The sequence below is a fragment of the Megascapheus bottae genome, chromosome X, assembly GCF_031878675.1.
Source record: "Megascapheus bottae isolate mThoBot1 chromosome X, mThoBot2.hap1, whole genome shotgun sequence".
Taxonomy (NCBI): domain Eukaryota; kingdom Metazoa; phylum Chordata; class Mammalia; order Rodentia; family Geomyidae; genus Megascapheus; species Megascapheus bottae.
The window spans coordinates 2,917,286-2,936,090 of NC_143547.1; the positions used below are offsets into that span (position 1 = coordinate 2,917,286).

The window sequence follows — 18,805 nt, forward strand, 5'->3', positions numbered from 1 at the left end:
TTGATTACACAGAAAAGAAAAATGCAAACTACGCTTTATTTGTTTTTTTACTACTTTGGAAAAAAATTAATTAGCCAAATGATGAAGGAAGCAAGCAAGAGAAAAGATTAAAGCATTGCCAAGAAAAATATTCTAATAAAATCCAAATCCAACCTCTTTCTACATTCTTTTTGGCATTACAATTGATGCTTACTTTTTTCCTTTTATTCGCTCTAAACTATATTTGACTCAGGAGTTATCAGCCCCTTTTTGTGCATAATGTTAAACTATCTCATTCCCAAAGAGCTTATAATCGGACAATGTTTTTTATTTTAATTATCAGTACTTTTAATTTTTAATCAATTACTTTTTAGTATCAGTTGGATATTCATCACTGTCATGAGCATCTCCCTGGGAAAGGATACATAGCTCTGAATCATAAATCTCAAAGAATTTGAGCCAGTCTAGAGAAAAGTAGCCTTAAGCCACAAAGTAGGAATAAACCTATCATGAAAATTGGACCAAAAAATCAGTTGTTCATATGTGTCACCCTCAAATTCTAGCTCAGCTCCTAACTGGGTGACCTTCAACAAGGCACTTAGCATTTCCCAGTTGCCCCTTATCTACCTCCTGAGATCTTCTCCACTAGCAATTTTGTCCTCACTCCCACTCCAAGCCATCAGTCCACTTCAGGATTGGAGGAATTGATCTAGATGTGTATTTTGTGTGTGTGCTGATCCTGGGCTTGAAACTCAGGGCTTGAGCACTGATCCTGAGCTTTCGTGCTCAGTTAGTGCTCTACCACTTGAGCCACAGTTCCACTTCTGGCTTCTTGGTTGTTAAGTAGAGGTTATAGTCTCCGGGGATCTTCTGCCTGGGCAAGCTAAAGGTGTATTTTTTAAAGCAACTTAATTTCAATAAATAGGAAATTAAGCTAGGTATCAATTACTCACATCTGGCATCCTAGCTATGTGAGATACTGAGATTGAGAGGATTGCAGTTTCAGGCCAGTTAAAGCAGAAAAGTCCATGAGATGACTCCTCAATGCAAAAAGCTAGATGTAGTGACATGTGCTTATCATCCCAGCTACATTATCAAGTGAAAAAAAGAGCATGGTTCAGGCATACGTGCCTGGTAGAAAGTGCGACTCTATCTCAAAAATATATTAAGTGAAGTAAGCTAGACCCAAAGCAACATTGGCTTCATGGTTTCCCTCATTTGTAACAATTAGTATGTATCTAGGAGTCTACTAGCAGAGGATCACAATAGCTCAAAAGCTATGTACATATGGTCATATAGAATGAGGCTAAGCAAAATGAGCTCTAGGATATGGAAACAAGAGGTTTATCTTTGTGATTGTTGTTCTTAATATACTATGTGAGGCTATCTCTTTCCTCTTTTTTTCCCCTTATGGTTTATCTCATGTTGTTACTGTATCTGACTTTGGTACCTGGTATATTGTATATATGTTTATTTGTTTATTTGAAATAGGGAAGGAAAGGCTAAAACATGATGATTGGGTGGATGTGGGGGAAGAGAAAATAGGAGAAAAACAGGAAGTGGTATCAATGTTCAAGAAGTAATATATCCACTACCTGGTGAATGTAACTGTAGCCCCTCTATACATTGCCCTGATAATAAAATAAAATAAAAAATAACCATGCAAGAAAGGTGTGGAGGAATGGCTTAGTGGGAGAGCATCTGTCTATCAAGCATGAGGCCCTGAGTTCAAACTCTGCTACAACCAAAAATAAATAGAAAATTAATATAAAATAGTTAATACAGAAGCCTCTCTCTTACAAATCCAATAAAGAAAACCATTTTGTTTTTAGATAATGGTTAACTGAGCTGAATTTTTTTTGTCGGTCATGAGGGCTTTTAAACTCTTGGCCTAGGCACTGTCTCTGAGATCTTTAGCTCAGGGCTACTGTCCTATCCCTGGGCCTGGGTGTTGTCCCTGAACTCTTCAGCTCAAGGCTACTTCCCTACCCCTTGAGCCTCAGCCCCAATCCCCTTTTCTAGTGGTTAATTGGAGACAGGAGTCTCACAGTCTTTAGTGCCTGGGCTGGCTTTGAACCATGATCCTCAGTTCTCAGCCTCCTGTGTAGCTAGGATTACAGGCGTGAACCACCATGCCCAGTCCCTGAGCTGAAAAAAAATTTAAGCAAAGAGAAAAGGGTGAAGGAAAATTGGATACATGTACACTGAACTATAAATCACCATTTTTGCATTTTACAAATGGTCCATTACAGAAAAGTTATATGGTTTATCTTGATGGTAAAACAGTAATCTATGTACATCAAATCTCTAGGTCTACTGGGACAATACCATTATTGAGGAATAGTAGTCAAAAATCAGAAATATCAGTAGACACTGGAATCTGCAGCCTAACTAGATAGTCCCAAGTTTTTTTACTAAAATAATTGCTGGAGCAAAATAAAGTGTTTCCTGTAACAAAAGGCAGGTAGGATAAATGCAAGAACATTTTAACTGTTAAAAACAGCTGCCAGCCCGGCACCGATGGCAGTTCAAAGCCAGCCTGGGCCCAAAAAGTCCATGAGACTCTCCAGCTAACTGCCAGAAAAACCAGAAGTTGCTCTGTGGCTCAAGTGGTAGAGCGCTAGCCTAAAGCTGAAGTTCTCAGGGATAACTCCCAGGCCCAGAGTTCAAGCCCCACAACCAACAAAAAAATAATAACAAAAACAGCTGCCAATATGGGAAAAAAATTCATATGAGTTGATTCTAGAAGCATTCACTTGCTGTACTTTTAATGCTTCCAAAATGTTCCATTGTTCAAGAATGATCTAATTATCAGCCAATCTGGATCTTCTCACCTGTGTTTTAGTTATCCCTGAAAATTCTGTGAAGGAAATCCGCAGAGTACCTGGGCCCATCAAAGACCGAATCAAAAAGTTACTTGCTCACAAAAACAGCATGAAAAAGAAGATGAAAATTAAAAATGTCACCCCAGGACCCACTGGCACTCTCTCTCCTAAGGTTAACTTGCAGTCCTTCGGTTATGAAGAAAGTGTTTCCAGGAATGGTCACGCTAATAGAGAAAAACCAGGGAAGGAAGAGAGAGTGAAAGAGGGGCTTCGCGAAGAAAAAAGAGAAGAGAAAGCCCTGAAGAATGATGTAGAGCAGGAACGAAGCCTTCGAGGAGATGTGTTTTGTAAGTATCACTCTTGTTATTTACGCACTTAGCTAAAAATGAATTATGATTCCTCCTAACAAATAAAAAAAACCAACAGTTTCAGGCCTTAAAGAAAAATGTTCGGCTGGGCTCACCCATGGCTCACACCAGTAATCCCAGCCACTCAGAAGACTGAAATCTGAGGATTGTGGTTCAAAACCACCCTAGGCAGGAAAGTGCATAAGACTATCTCCAATTAACTTCACCAAGAGCCAGAAATGGAATGATGACTCAAGTGGTTGAACACTAGCCTTGAGCTAAAAAGCTCAGGGACAGCACCCAGGCCCTGGTGTAAGCTCTGAGACTAGCACAAAAACAATGGGAGAGAAACAGAGACAGAGACATGGAGGCCAAGAATAAAAGAAGTTTGGGGCCTTAAGTCCTGAGCATCAGAGCCCTGTGTAAGGTATAGATTACTCCTCTGGGAAATGAAGAGAATCAATTCTGTTCTCTTATCTGGGGACTTCATATATGGCACATACCCACCGATGCCACTGTCAGTCCAGGAAACCTGCTGTTCCTGCAGGCACAGTTGTCTACCTACCAAGCTCTCCATGTGATGCACTCCCATCACAAACTAGAGAGAGCCTTACCATATGGGTCTGCCAAGCTACTTCTTGTTATGAAATGGGAACTTCATAGCCAGAGGGTTATAATGATGAAAATCAAAATAGAAAATCATAGCGGAAAATGTTACAGTAGAGTTTAATTTCTTACACAAACAAGATAATTGCTATATATCTTTTTTTTGCCAGTCCTGGGGCTTGAAATCAGGGCCTGGGCACTGTCCTTGAACACTTTTTGCTCAAGGTTAGTGCCCTGCCATTTGAGCCACATCACTTCCGGCTTTTTCTGAGTATGTGGTACCAAAGAGTCAAACCCAGGGCTTTGTGCATGCGAGGCAAGCACCCTCCCACTAGGCTATGCTCCCGGCCTGCTATATATCTTTTTATACTGGTTGCTACAAGAGCTCTCCATAGGTCTCAGACCCTCTTGGTCAATTTCCCTATTAATGCAGCCTGGATTCCCACACTGAGCTGTTTTATGTTCTTACTGGGGCTTTCTTTGTTGATTACTCTATATTTTTCCTTGTCTATTCTCGGCTCTATGACTGGTGATCATATATACAAATGTCATTTGGAACTAACCAAAAGATTCGTTAGAATTAGAAATAATTTCGTATCAGTCACATTACCTCCTTACGAGTAAAAGTCTCAAGGAAGTATATCTACAAAACCGGGTGAGAAAAGATGTGCTTAGTTCATCTAAAAGAATTTCTGGGGGGAAATATTCTAGATGAGGAAACTGAATGATTGGAAAATGGTTGGGGGACACTGTTTCAATATAGTCTGTCATTAGAATACAGGATTAGCTGGGCACTGGTGGCTCCTGCCTATAATCCTAGCTACTCAGGAAACCCAGATCCTCAGATCACGGTTCAAAGCCAGCCTGGGTGAGAAAGTCCGTGAGACCCTTATCTCCAACTAACCACTTGAAAACTGGAAGTGGTCCTATGACTCAAAGTGGTAGAACACTAGCCTTGAGCAGAAAAGCTCAGAGATGGTGGTTAGGCCCTGAGTTCAAACTCCACGGCCAACCAAAACAATAAAAATAAAGATAGAATACATGATTAAAAAATAAACTTCTTTTTGCAGTCATTGAATTCATTCCTTCTGGACATGTATGGATTTGGTTCTCTCTTTTTTGTTTGTTTTGCCAGTCCTGGGGCTTGAACTCAGGGTCTGGGCACTGTCCTTGGACTTTCTCAAGGCAAGTGCTCTACCACTCGAGCCACAGCACCACTTCTGGTTTTTTTCATGTATGTGGTACTGAGGAATCAAACCCAGGTCTTTGTGCATGCTAGGCGAGCACTCTACCACTAGGCAACACTCCCAGTCCCTGGTTCTCTTCTCTTTATAACTGATCAAGTAATCTTTTTCAGCACCTGAAGTTAATGAAGATGGTGACTTGGATCTGGTTCTGGTGCAAAGAATAGCCCTAAATTCCAATGTGGAACACAAAGGTAAATTATCCTTTCTCCTAGGTATATTGTCCATTTTCATTTTTCCATAGGATAAGATTTTTACTTTTAAATCATGGTTTTACTCATAAATTCTCAAGGGAAAATCATTGCATCATGATACATAGTGCCAGCACTAGTAGGTCCTGTGTGATTAGGGCCAATAGTTACAACATAATAAGGCCAGCTCCTGCCACTCTCATATGATGCAAGAGTGATAACTTCAGAAAGACTACATGGTAAAGATGAGAGAAATGTACTCATTTCCCTATAGCCAGAATGTCTGCAATCTGAAAATTTCCACATACTAAAATAGGAGCTAAATCATTTACTGTTACCACAGTAGTGGCTGAGTATCCAACCACCTCAAGCTGGCATTGGCCTACAGCAATATATACTGATGTTTTGCTTGTGAGGTTGTGGATTGGAAAGGCAGGCCATTTGTGCTTGTGCTGACATAGGCAATGTATACAATGAACATCTTGGATTTCAGTGTGGTTTAGGATTCAGGTCTGATTCCATCGATTAGTGTCCATGGAAGTTGGACATATTGCTTATGAATTTCAGTTCTGAGGCTTTGGTGATAGATTTGAAATTAAGTTAAAGACTCATTCACTTAGTTTCATCAGCTGGCACTCCATGACTTGAGCCTTGCCTTCAGCCCATCTTTTTGTTGGTTATTTTGGAGATGGAGTCTTGTGGATTTTTCTAGCTGGACTAGCTTCAAACCACAATCTGGTTTTTTTTTTGCCAGTTCTGGGCCTTGAATTCAGGGCCTGAGCACTGTCCTTGGGCTTTCTCAAGGCTAGAGCTCCACCACTTGAGCCACAGCACCACTTCCAGCTTTTTTGTATGTATGTGATACTGAGGAATTGAACCTGGGTCCTCATGCATGCTAGGCAAGTACTCCACCACTAGGCCAAACTCCTGGCCCCCAAACCACAGTCTTCTGTATCTTAACTTCCTAAGTAGCTAGGATTACAGGCTCAAGACACCAGCAGCTGTTTATTAAATATGCACTTTTCTGGTTATTTCAAATTTGATAGGGAAGGGGGGAAAACCAAGACGGGTGGGGGGATGGGGGGGAGGGAAATGGGTACCAAGACATGTGAAAGGGTATCAATATATGTGAATTAATGCACCTTCTATCTGGCAAATATCATGTAACCCTTTTACTAATTACAATAAAAAATAAATAAATAAATAAACATGCACTTTTCAGTGCAAAGAGAAACATAAGTCAGAAATGTGAGATAGTTGGGCCGGGAGTTTGGCCTAGTGGTTAAAGTGCTTGCCTAGCATGCATGAAGACCCGGGTTCGATTCCTCGGTACCACATACATAGATAAAAGCCGGAAGTGGTGCTGAAGCTCAAGTGGTAGAGCTCTAGCCTTGAGAAAGTCCAAGGACAGTGCTCAGGCCCTGAGCTCAAGCCCAGGACTGGCAAAAAAAAAAAAAAGAAATGTGAGATAGTCATTTTTATTATATGTATATGGAAATAATACAAAACATAGGGGTGAAAATAATTAGCAATTGGATAAGAATCAAGAAAAGATATTTATTCCCTTTTTAACCTTCTATTTCTTGACATAAATAGCAAAAGCACCAAAATCAGAGCCAGAGGCTATGCTTAGTTTTAACTCAGAAGTATCTCCATCTTTTTCTCTTTCAAACTGGTATTTTTTTAAAAAACTCTGCAAGTCAGCAAACTTTTCTTCAGAAGAGCCAGATAATAAATACTTTAGGCTTTATAGATTACATGGTCTCTGGAGCAACTCCTCATTTCTGTCCTTGTAGTGCAGAGGTTACACATAGATATATAAATTTATGAACAAGGAGGGTTTCAATAAAACTACAAAAATGGGCATTAAGCCAGGTTGTTCATTTGCTGGCTTCAGCTCTACATAAAAGTAACCATAGGCACTGGTTCAAAACTTGTTCTAGTATGTGAATTAATGCACCTTCTATCTGGCAAATATCATGTAACCCTTTTACTAATTACAATTAAAAAAATGACTAAAACACATAATTGAATGTCACATGAAAGTCAGCATCAAATAATGCTTGAGATGTAATATGTTCATAATTAAATAGTTCCTGTGTGAATAAATGAAATAGAAGCTAAAAAAAAAACTTGTTCTAGTTGACTCCCCTACATTTCTCTAAACAAAGGAGTTCTTCTAACATGAAGAAGTCAGAAACAATTTAGAAACTGGCATTGTCTCAGCTTATTTGATCTAACATACCAGTGACAGATTTCGAACTGGAATGTCAGAATTATGAGGTAAAGAAAGTTTGGTTATTTTATCTCTGATTTGTGCTCACGGGATTTTAACTGATGGAGGTGACAGGGTAACATAAAGAGGACAATATTATAGAAAAAGACTCCATTAGTTATATTTCTCAAGAGAAAGGAACATACGGGTCCCAGAGGAAACATCTACAGTCAAGAAACAGAGACTTGAGGGAGGGAAAAACATAGGACTCACTCAGTCTTTCTAAGAATAAAATCAAGAGAAGGCAGAGGAAAATACTTAGGATTGACTAACTAGAATGATTCCAAAGAGCTTTAGTGTACAAGAGCTGTCCTTATTGCTCTTGCACCTGGTCCTGAAATGGTTTATGGCAAGGGAAATACTGACTTGGTGCTCATGTTAGTCAATTGTCCATCAGTATAATAAAATACTTGAGATTATTGTCATACAAGGTTAAAAGATGTATTATATATATATATATTCTAAGTATTATATGTATTATATAAGTATTATATGTATTATAAGGATAAGACATGATTTCAGAGTTTTCCAGACATTAGTTATTTAATCTCATTGCTTTGTGTCTGTGGCAAGGCAGAATATTATGGACAAGTTTGTGGTGGAAAATAAATTGCTTATCTCCTAGTTAGAAAGCAGAGAGAGAAGCAAAGGCAGTTCCGGAATCCCCTTCCAAGGGCATGCCCCTAGTTACCTCACTTCCTTCTACTAGGCCCTGCTTCCCAAGGCTTGTGCTACCTCCCAATAGCACCACAGGCTGGCAACCACTTCTAGGTCACAGGGGTTTTAGGAAATAGTTCAGTTGCCAACCATGCCAACATGTGAGAATTAGATAAAGGGGCGGTTGACATGTGTATATGAGAAATGACCCCTAGAAAGTTGCTAACCCTTGAGGATTACCTGGCCCAGAAAGGGGAAATCATTCCTTAGGTCTGCAAGCACACCTCAGATGTGAAAGCATCCTAAAATACAGCAAATTAAAAAAGAAAGAAAGAAAAGAAAAAACAGGGCCAAGAACGTGGCCTAGTGGTAGAATGTTTGCTTAGCATGCATACAGCCCTCGGGTTCAATTCCTTGTTACCACATACACAGAAAAAGCTGGGAGTAGTGCTCTTGTTCAAGTGGTGGAGTGCTAGCCTTGAGCAAAAGAAGTTCGGAGACAGTATCCAGTCCCCGAGTTCAAACCCTAGGACTGGCAAAAAGGAAAAAATTAAAAGAATGTTGATTAGTCATATTCTATGTGAAATTTAGTATTGTACAAACCATCTAGAAATTTCTGGCAAAGTCTTTACTTGTTTGTTGGGATAGAAGACAATTTATTTTCTGACATGAATTTTATGAACAATAGATTTAATTTCCTGGGGTTTTTTTTTTTGCTTATGCAGATCTCACCTATTACTTGTTTTATTTTTTTAATAGTTTTTGTTGTCTTTTTTTTAAGATGACAACTAAATGTGTTCATAATGTCTTCACAGGTTTAAGTAAAAATAGGGCAATGCTACAAGCGATGCAGATTCCATAATCTGTGCTTTATGCAAGTGAAAATAAGGCTTTGCCTTCCGAAGTTCCTAATGTTACCTATGTTCTTTTGTGTGTGTGCGTGTGTGTGTATGCGGGTCTTCAGGCTTGCATTCAGAGCCTCAATGCTGTCCCTGAGTTTCTTTGTGCTAGAGCTATTGCTCAACCAGTTGAGCCACAGCTCCACTTCTGGCTTTTTTTTAGCAGCTTAATGTAGATATAGTCTTAAGGACTTTTCTGCCTGTATTGGCTTCAAACCGTGATCCTCAGATCTCAGCCTCCTGAGTAGCTAGAATTACAGATGTAAGTAACCAACCAACACTCTGGCTCTGATATTCTTAATGGTTGTAAAAATGTGTCTCTTTTTAAAAATCAGATTTAAACATCTCAGTTGACTGCAGCTTTGATCAAGGAGTCTGTGACTGGAAACAGGACAGAGATGATGATTTTGACTGGAATCCTGCTGATCGAGATAATGGTAATTAGATTTGACTATTTCATGTTCTGCAATATGGGCAAGGTAAAAAAAAAGGCTCTTCAGTGGTAGAGAGTTATTGCTCTTCTCACTCCTTAAGTCAGGGCTCTTTGACATCTTTGGAAATTTTTAGACCTTCCATGGTTTGATGGATGTCTCACTTGATCCATCACAAATTCTCTATCATAATCTCTCCCCCACCACCTGACCCAGCAAGGGCTGCTCTAGCAAACCTCTTGAATGTTTTCCAACTCCTCTTCTGGAAAAGAAAGATGTAGGGAATCCCAAAGTTTTGAAGTGTAGGAGAAAAGGAAGCTAGCTGTGGTTCTCCATAGTTTTTGGTTTGTGCTTCTAGAAGAAATACATTATTATCTCTAGCGATTATCTCTAGATTATTATCTCCAACTTAACATGGCATTGCTGGAGTCATCACCTAGAGCCAAAAAAAAATCAAACCATGATAGTATGAAGTAAATGATTTAAAATTCTGGCTTGGGTGGTGCCGATGGCTGACACCTGTAATTCTAGCTACTCAGGAGGCTGAGATCTGAGGATCCAGGTTCAAAGCCAGCCCAGGCACTAAAGACTGAGAGACTCTTATCTCCAATTAACTACCAGAAAACCAGAGGTGGCCCTGTGGCTCAAATGTAGAGCATAAGCCTTGAGTTGAAGAGCTCAGGGACAGCGCCCAAGCCCAGAGTTCAAGCCCCACGACTGACAAAAAAATCCTAGCTTGGGCTTTCTCTTCCATTTCTTGAAGATTTCTTTCCAGTCTTTTTTCCCATTATTATCCCTAACTGTGGATGTCCCGCCCTTTATATTGCAAACTTCAACATTATTGATAAGCTCAAGCTTTCCCACTCAAGAAGGGTATTTGTTTTACCCATATCATTTAGGACTCATACTTAATTTCTGTCTTTTGAAGGCTAACTATAGAACTAAGGCTAACTGAAACACATCTGAGGCACCAGTTCTTTAGTAGTAAAATTATTTCTTTGGGAATATATACATATATATATATATATGAGCTATAAGATCTTCCTTCTAAATATTTCCTTGGTACTAATTCCTCCTGTAGATCTTTTCTTTTAAATCTCATATACAAGCAGAAAATGTCAATATTCCCTAACAAGACTCCCTTTTGGAATTCTGGATTAGAATTTCTAGGATTCATCGCATTCATGTGAGTGAGACTATCACTGAAGATTAAAGGCAAGTTTAATCTATCTATTATGACTAAGCTTTGTGACTATGCACAGTGTCCTCAGTTTCCCTAACCCTCAGATTCCTACTCTATATAATAAAGGGTCTCACCTCTGTAATTCCAAAAATTCATTTTAGCATGAACATTTTTCCTGTGTTCAAAATAATAATAAAGTATTTCAGCTGTCTCTTGTGGGAGACTATTGCTCATTTTTATAGCTATTTCATATATTATAGCCAATTCTTTCCCAATGGCTTCATTGACTGTATATTTTTGTTCTCCTAAAGCTTTCGGCTATTATATGGCAGTTCCAGCATTGGCTGGGCACAAGAAGGATATTGGCCGCTTAAAACTTCTCCTGCCAGACCTCCAGCCCCAAAGCAACCTCTGTTTACTATTTGATTACCGCCTGGCTGGAAACAAAGTTGGGAAACTTCGAGTGTTTGTGAAAAACAGTAACAATGCCTTGGCATGGGAAGAAACCAAGAATGAAGATGGAAAATGGAAGACAGGGAAAATACAGTTGCATCAAGGGAGTGATACTACCAAGAGTGTAAGTGAAAAAGAAATGATTCGTTATTAACATGTTTTAATAATTCAACAAAACATTTACTCAAATGACTATCTTCTGGGGATATAAAGACAAGATTTTCCCCTATACTCACCAAGCTTACACTCTGGAGTAAAATAAATAGGCAAGGTGATGAATTTATATGGCCAATGACAAATGTTGTCACTAACCCCATATTTTGCTCAAGACTGGTATTCTACGACTTGAGCCACAGTTCCACTTCCAGCTTTATGGTGGTCAATTGGAAACAAGACTTGTCTGCCCAGGTTGGTTTTGAACCACAGTCCCTAGATCTAACCCTCCTGAATAGATAGGATTACAGGTGATAATCACCATTGCCTAGTCTTAATACATTCCTTAATATGTAAAAAGAAAACCTATTTTTATTAGTTTTATTTGTAGAATTTAGCACAACAAATGACAACAAGAAGATGGATTTAAATGCTTTTTTAAGTGAACACAGCAAGGCTGTGTTTTATTTCAGTCATTTAGAAAACTATTGTGTGCCTATAAAGTAAAAAAGAGATGATAATGAGTAATAAAACGTCACTGTTGATTCTTAAAGGATCTTACTTCAAATGCCAATTTTCTCTAACTTTAGAATTTATTATTTTTTAAGTTTACAAAAGACAAAGGGAAATTCTTTCACTGGAAAAAGTAAACACTCATAATAAGCATTGCATGAATGCTGTGGTGGTTTACTTTCCATATGAATATATTTGTATTCAATTTGTAACAATATTTGGCATAGGCTATTGTCAAATTCCAGTATGACAGCGTATATGTGTGAATGCTTTTAAGGACGAGTAACATGTTCCAATGGTCCAAATTGTGTTGTAAACACAAGGAATTGATTTTTTTGGTCTGTGTTGGGGTTTGAATTCTGGAACTAGGCACTCTCCCTGAGCTCTCCAGCTCAAGGATAGCATCCTACCTGTCTGGACCACCATGCCACTTTTCTGGTGGTTAATTGGAGATGAGAGTCCAACAGATTTTTCACGCCCAGGCTGGCTTTGAACCACAGTCCTCAGATCTCATCCTCCTGGGATGCTAGGATTATACTCATAAGCCACTAGCACCTGGCCCCATGAATGAATTTTTTGTATATATGTGATGTTAAGGTGGGAGAACTCACAGAAGGCTTTCCACATGCATTCGAGTACTCTGCCACTGGTCCTCCAAAATTTTCTTTTAAGCCATACCCTTCTTAGCTTTGTAGGAACTTGGTTTCCCTGAAAAGAAGTCTGTATGAATACTTCCCTTCTAGAAAGCACATTGCTGTACAGTTCATATATTCCTATGTAACTAGAGTCAGAGCCAATTTCAATGCAATAGAGATATATGAGTTTCGTTTTCATGAATAGTTTGATTGTATCGTTGGTTTGACTATTTGATCATTTTTTTATTCTCTCTTCATTATTAGATCATTTTTGAAGCAGAACGTGGCAAGGGCAAAACTGGAGAAATAGCAGTGGATGGCGTCTTGCTAGTCTCAGGCTCATGTCCAGATGGCCTTCTATCTACGGAAGGCTGAGTGCTACTCTCACCTTTTATATTTTTATATTTGCCTTTTTATATCATTTCTCTTCTTACATTACATTATAGGATCCCCCATTTTAGAAATACAAACTGAAAATTTATAATGTCTCAATAGAAATGCCATTTTTAAGATACTTTTCTTGTATCAGGTGTGCCAATGTTCATTTTAAATATGCTAACACTGTATCTTTTCATTCATTTTTGTGATTTCCATATTACATTATAAAATATGGGAATGGACATTCATGTCCCTCACCCAGGAGATCTGATTTTTTCTCGTTGACTTGATGAATTTCTCAAGCAATATTTTTGAATAAAAACAAGACGTTTAGCTGTTTGACTTTTGTGGTGATTCTTGGACATAATGACATTAAAAATAATCTTTTCCTATGTGTCTCAGCCTGATCTTTTTTCATAGCTAAGTTTAAATATTTGAATTATTTGGACTAGCATCTGTTGTATAGTATGTTGAGCATGTGTATGAATATTTGCTTTTCAAATAATCTTTTCATTTCTGTAATACTTCATGTTCTTTACATTTTTAAAAGTTACTATTATTAGTGGGGCCAGGAGTTTGGCCTAGTGGTAGAGTGCTCGCCTAGCATGCATGAAGCCCTGGGTTTGATTCCTCACTACCACATACACAGAAAAAAACAAAAGTTGTGCAATGCCTCATGTGGTAGAATTCTAACCTTGAGAAAGCCCAAGGACAGTGGTCAGGCCCTGAGTTGAAGCCACAGAACTGGCAAAAAATAAAGAAAAAAAACTACTATCATGGGAAAAGATGAGTATTTCAATAGGTCCCATATGCCAATGTAAATGAACATATATTGTTAAATTCAAGAACTCAGAGAGCCACTTAAATACAAATGATGAAGTAAAAACATGAAAGACACAAAAAATCAAAATTGATTTTTTTTTCTGTTTCTCTTTTCTTGTACCCAAGAATAGTGTTGTGTGGCCATGAATCTTGAGTGTATTTCTCAAGAGCAATATTTGAGTGCTCCTAATTTATGGTGGTTTATGACTATTCAGGTTTATGATGGTGCTTCAAATTTTGGATCATTATACTTTCTCAGGCTATTCATATGTGGCATGATCTTCATGAGGCTGAGCCGTAGCATTGAGGAGCAGCTCCTAGCCAGCCCTGTAAACATGAAAAGAAACAACCACATTCTACAGCCTTTGTGTTCAGAGGCGTTTGAGGATATTGTGTTATGTTTTTTTTGTCCTATCATGTCTCCAAAACCTCCACCTGTGGCTATACATGAGATATTCAACATTTTTATTATTAACAAAGCTTGTATTGGTTGATTTTCCTCAACTATAGTTTAAGGTAAATATTCTGAGCATATTTTAGATACACAAGGTTAACCCATGATGTGCAACAGAGATGTAGTACTTTGACTTTTGACATTGTATTTTATTACTTTTTTTTGCCAGTCCTGGGCTTGAGCTCAGGACCTGAGCACTGTCCTTGGGCTCAAGGCTAGAGCTCTACCACTTGAGCATCAGTACCACTTCTGGCTTTTTTCTATGTATGTGGTACCGAGGAATCAAACCCGGGTCTTCCGGCATACTAGGCAAGCACTCTACCACTAGGCCAAACTCCTGGCCTGACTTTTGACATTTTAATTCTACGATAGCTTTATCAGGACACAGTGTCAATGGAGAAACATCTGTATTGATAAAATGGAGAAAAATCTGTATGTTATTTAAGATTCAGCATCAGAAACAGGTCTAAGACAGTTCCTAAATAGAAGGTTCTTCAGTTATTTTGTTTTATTATTTTCTTGATTTTATTTCCTTTTATCTATGCCATTATCTTTCAGTAGATGTACAGAGGGGGTTCAACATATTCATTTATGGGTATAATGCATCTTGATCCATGCCACCCTTTCCATCATACTCTAGCTAAAGCCATGAAAGTATACAACCAAATCTCACAGGGTTGTAGTAATGCGCAGGTGGTTTGTGCCATAACTGAATGAGTCTGAATTAGAAAACCCGCAATCCTATAAAATGGCTGATAGAATACCTACTGAGAGTTTGCACTGGAAGGAGACGATATCTTCCGTAACTTGGTTAAGAACTCAAGATCTGCCCATGGAAAGGAAGACCCCATCTCTTCTCCAACCATATCCCCATAGCCTAGAAAAGATAGTATAAAGCAAAAGCTGTTGATGCTCTTGTGCCAAAGAGGGGAAAATACACAAGACACTCATCCTTTGTGCAAGCATTTGAAGATATATCTCTAGTTGTCATTAGAAGATATTATTTAGAAATTTTCACTAGGTGGAAAACTTTTGGTTTAAAATAGACATTGGTTTAAATTACAAGTGTGTTATTTACTAGAGGTTTGACATTATGAATATAAATTACTTGTGCTACTTAAGTAATGTGAATAAAACTAGTGATATATATATGTATATATGTATATATAGCACTCATAGAAGTTTACCTCCCAACCTCTAACTCTTTTAGATTTCTAGAATCTGTTAGATGAAAGAATGACTGAAGATTGGGTTGGAGTGATGGCTCCTTACCAGTCCTCAGATTGCAAACAACATTCTTACTGTTGATACAGGTCCAGGTCACCGTCTCTGCATAAAAAGAGCTAGTAGTTTCTAGAACTTACTTTCCCAGAACTGCTCAATCAGAGCATAAGGTAACAGTTACGTGATTTAACTTCAGCAAAATAAAAAAAAAGAAAACATGGGATGAAATCATTCCACATTTTGAGGGAGAACTATCAAAATTTTAGACCATGTAATAATTTCATACTCTGCTCTGAAAGCACTTTTTTGAGTTCATAGCCTTTCCTTTTAGAACATTTTAAAGTGTTTTTGGAAAACTGGCAGGATAAATTGGATAGTAACTACTTAGCATCATTTTGCATAAATGCAGTTCTTGTGGAAGATGGAATGCTATCACACTAGCAACCCAAAGCACTGATAGTTTCTTTCCAAGAAAGAATAGGGGAAAGACATATATTTTAACTTTTTTTCTTATGTCAGTCATGGGGCTTGAACTCTTGGCCTGGGCTATGTCCCTGAGCTCTTCAGCTCAAGGCTGGTGCTCTACCACTCTACCATGCTGGCTTTGAACCATGATACTCAGATCTCAGCCGCTTGAGTAGCTAGGATTACAGGTAAGAGCCACTGATTCCTGGTTTGACATATTTCTGTTTTAAAACTGGATTTTATTAAATGTTGGTAAATTTATGACTTAAATATTTAGGACATTTTTACTTTTATCGAATGTTTTTAAGTGAGATTTTTTAAACTCCTTTGACAAGTCTGGGGCACTTTAAGGCTTACATAGAGTGATTATCTAAAAACTTCCAGTAAAAAATGATTCTCCCAGACCCTGATCACAAATGCCAATTCATTGTACTTTTTTCTCCATTCAAAGTGTGCAGATATAGCTTCATTTTTTCGTGTCAGGGAATGTGTACAAGAATTATTTTTCATGAGTAAATGGGGTTGTAGACTGGAATATTTGTAGCCATTTTAGATTTTTTTTGCCAGTCCTGGGCTTGAGCTCAGGGCCTGAGCACTGTCCTTGGACTTTCTCAAGGCTAGACCTCTACCACTTGAGCCTCAGCACCACTTTCTATGTATGTGGTACCAAGGAATTGAATCCCGGTCTTCATGCATGCTATGCAAGTACTCTACCACTAGGCCAAACTCTCAGACCCATTTTAGATTTTTTAAATACTTTTTGTTCATGCTGCGAGTTAAACTCAGCTTTTCACACTTGGTACCAGACCCTCTATGAATACACTCTCAATCTTTTTGCTTTGATTCTTTTTCATTCAGGGTCTCACATCTTTGCTCCATCTAGCCCACACTATAATCCTCTTATTTATGATCCCTGGGTATCATATATCAGCACACCAAGCTAGCTATTGGATGAAACAGAGTCTCACTAACTTTTTTTTTGTGGGTCATGGGGCTTGAACTCTAGTTGTTCCTGAGCTCTTCAGCTCGAGGCTACCACCCAACTCCTGAGCTAGGCACTGTCCCTGAGCTCTTCAGCTCAAGGCTACCACCCTACCCTTGAGCTAAGCCCCACTTCCCATTTTCTAGAGGTTAATTGGAGATAATCTCAGGTCCTTTTGTGCCTGGGTTGGCTTGGACCTTGATCTCAGCCTCCTGAGTAGCTCCGATTACATGCATGAGCCATCACGTGTCCCTCACTAAACTTTTTCCTGAGGTTGACCTCAAACCTCAATCCTCCCAATCTACACCTCCCAAATAGCTGAGAAGGCACACATGAGCCACCAGGCGTGACTTGGAATTATATTTTTAGAAGTAGCATTCAATTATGAAATGTAATTTTAGTTTTCCTATGCACACATACAATGTGTGAGATTTGGAAGTGGCACCGAGAGGTAGTTCGACAGTACTTGGGCCTGAGGAAATAATGGCTGTGGCTCAGTAGCAAGGATTCTCACCTGCCCCACATTTACTGGTCCTTCTGGACAAGTCTCCCCATTGACACACCCTCTTTTGAATCCTGTTGCTTGTTTTACAGTCCTTTCTTTTCTTTTCTTTTTTTTTAAATTGTATTTTATTGTTGGGATAATGTGTAGAGGGGTTATAGTTAGGTGCATTATTTCTCGAACCTTGATACCCCTTCTCATGTTTTTGTCCCCTTTTCCTCCCCCACCCCCTCCCAATCATCTTGTTTTCTCCCTTCCCCATTTCAAATAAATAAGTGTATATGCAGTATCCGAGGTAACAAAGTAAGATACAGTAATCAGACGAGATTAACCATGAGTAGAAAAAAAAAAGAGAAAAAGAAATAACTTCACATAGTACATTAAGAACAACAATTACAAAGATAAACCTCTTGTTTCTATAACCTAGAGTTCATTTCGTTTAGTCTCATCCACCATTCATAAAGAAATAGAAAGACTTGGAAAAAATCATATTAAGTGAAGTAAGCCAGACCCAAAGGAACATAGGCTCCATGGTTTCCCTCGTTTGTCATAATTAGTACACATCTAGGACTCTCCTGGGATCACGATAGCTCAAAAGCTATGTACATACGGCCATATAGCCCTTTCTTTTCTAAGATGAGCCCAAACACTCAGGCAGCTCTGCAGCTGAATGTAGGACACTTTGCATTTGTGTCCTTCATTGTTTTATGATGATGTTCCACGTGCACCCCCTTGTGGCAGCTTATGCGCCTCAATGTGGCTGCCATCGGGTAAACACCAAAAAGCTGTCATCATCTCCTGGTCCTTCTCTCCATTTCTCCCCTTCCCTAGTGTCTTGTGAATTCATGTGTTTCTCTGGATACCAAAAACTATCCAATTTTGTCATCTTTGAAGAATTCGAATTCGCAGGTCTTGTATTTATTCTCTTTCAATTCATCCTTACCAATGTTTAAATGTTCTATGTCATTTTGGGACTGTCTTTCTTTTTCTTTACTTTTTTCTTTGTGTGCCAGTCCTGAGGTTCGAACTCAGGGCTTGGTCACTGCCTCTGAACTTTTTTTTGCCCAAGGCTAGCCCTCTATTCCTTGAGCCACAGCTTCACTGTGGGATTTTGGGGGTGATTATTTGGTAATAAGAGAGCCTCACAGACTTTCCTCCCCAGGCTGGCTTTGAATTGTGATCCTCAGATCTCAGCTTCCTCAGTAGCTGGGATTACAGATGTGAGCCATCGGTGCCCAGCTAGAGACGTTTCTTATAAGACCACACAAGCATAATGAATGAAGAGTTTCAAGCATAACCTTTCCTAAGTAATATTTTATAGTAGTGTCAATCTGTGCCTTATTCCCAAGGAATGAGTAAGAAGGAAATTTCAACACCATAGTGACATCAGAGATTCTCTTCTAATTTTTCCTCAGATCCCAGATCACATTAAAACAAGCATGTCAATGTTTTCTGGTCAGAAGCAAAAGAAACAGAGCCTGGTTAACTTACAGCAAACGCAAGTTGTAATGAGAACTGCAGGAATGTGCATGTGGATGGAAAGACAAAAAAAAAGTCAGACTTGGAAAACAGCTGCAGGGCTGGAAA

The 18,805-nt window shown here is 38.8% G+C and overlaps 1 protein-coding gene across 1 annotated transcript in view; it reads left to right on the top strand.

The window, feature by feature from the left end:
* Positions 1-13,106, top strand: part of Egfl6 (EGF like domain multiple 6) — a 32,500-nt gene extending 19,394 nt beyond the window's left edge. Inside the window, exons 7-11 of the mRNA XM_090325871.1 lie at positions 2,825-3,151; positions 5,115-5,195; positions 9,359-9,460; positions 10,949-11,214; positions 12,656-13,106. Coding sequence (XP_090181997.1) covers positions 2,825-3,151; positions 5,115-5,195; positions 9,359-9,460; positions 10,949-11,214; positions 12,656-12,766 — 887 coding nt within the window. The 3' untranslated portion in view covers positions 12,767-13,106. The remainder of the gene's footprint in view (positions 1-2,824; positions 3,152-5,114; positions 5,196-9,358; positions 9,461-10,948; positions 11,215-12,655) is intronic.
* Positions 13,107-18,805: the final 5,699 nt, after the last annotated feature.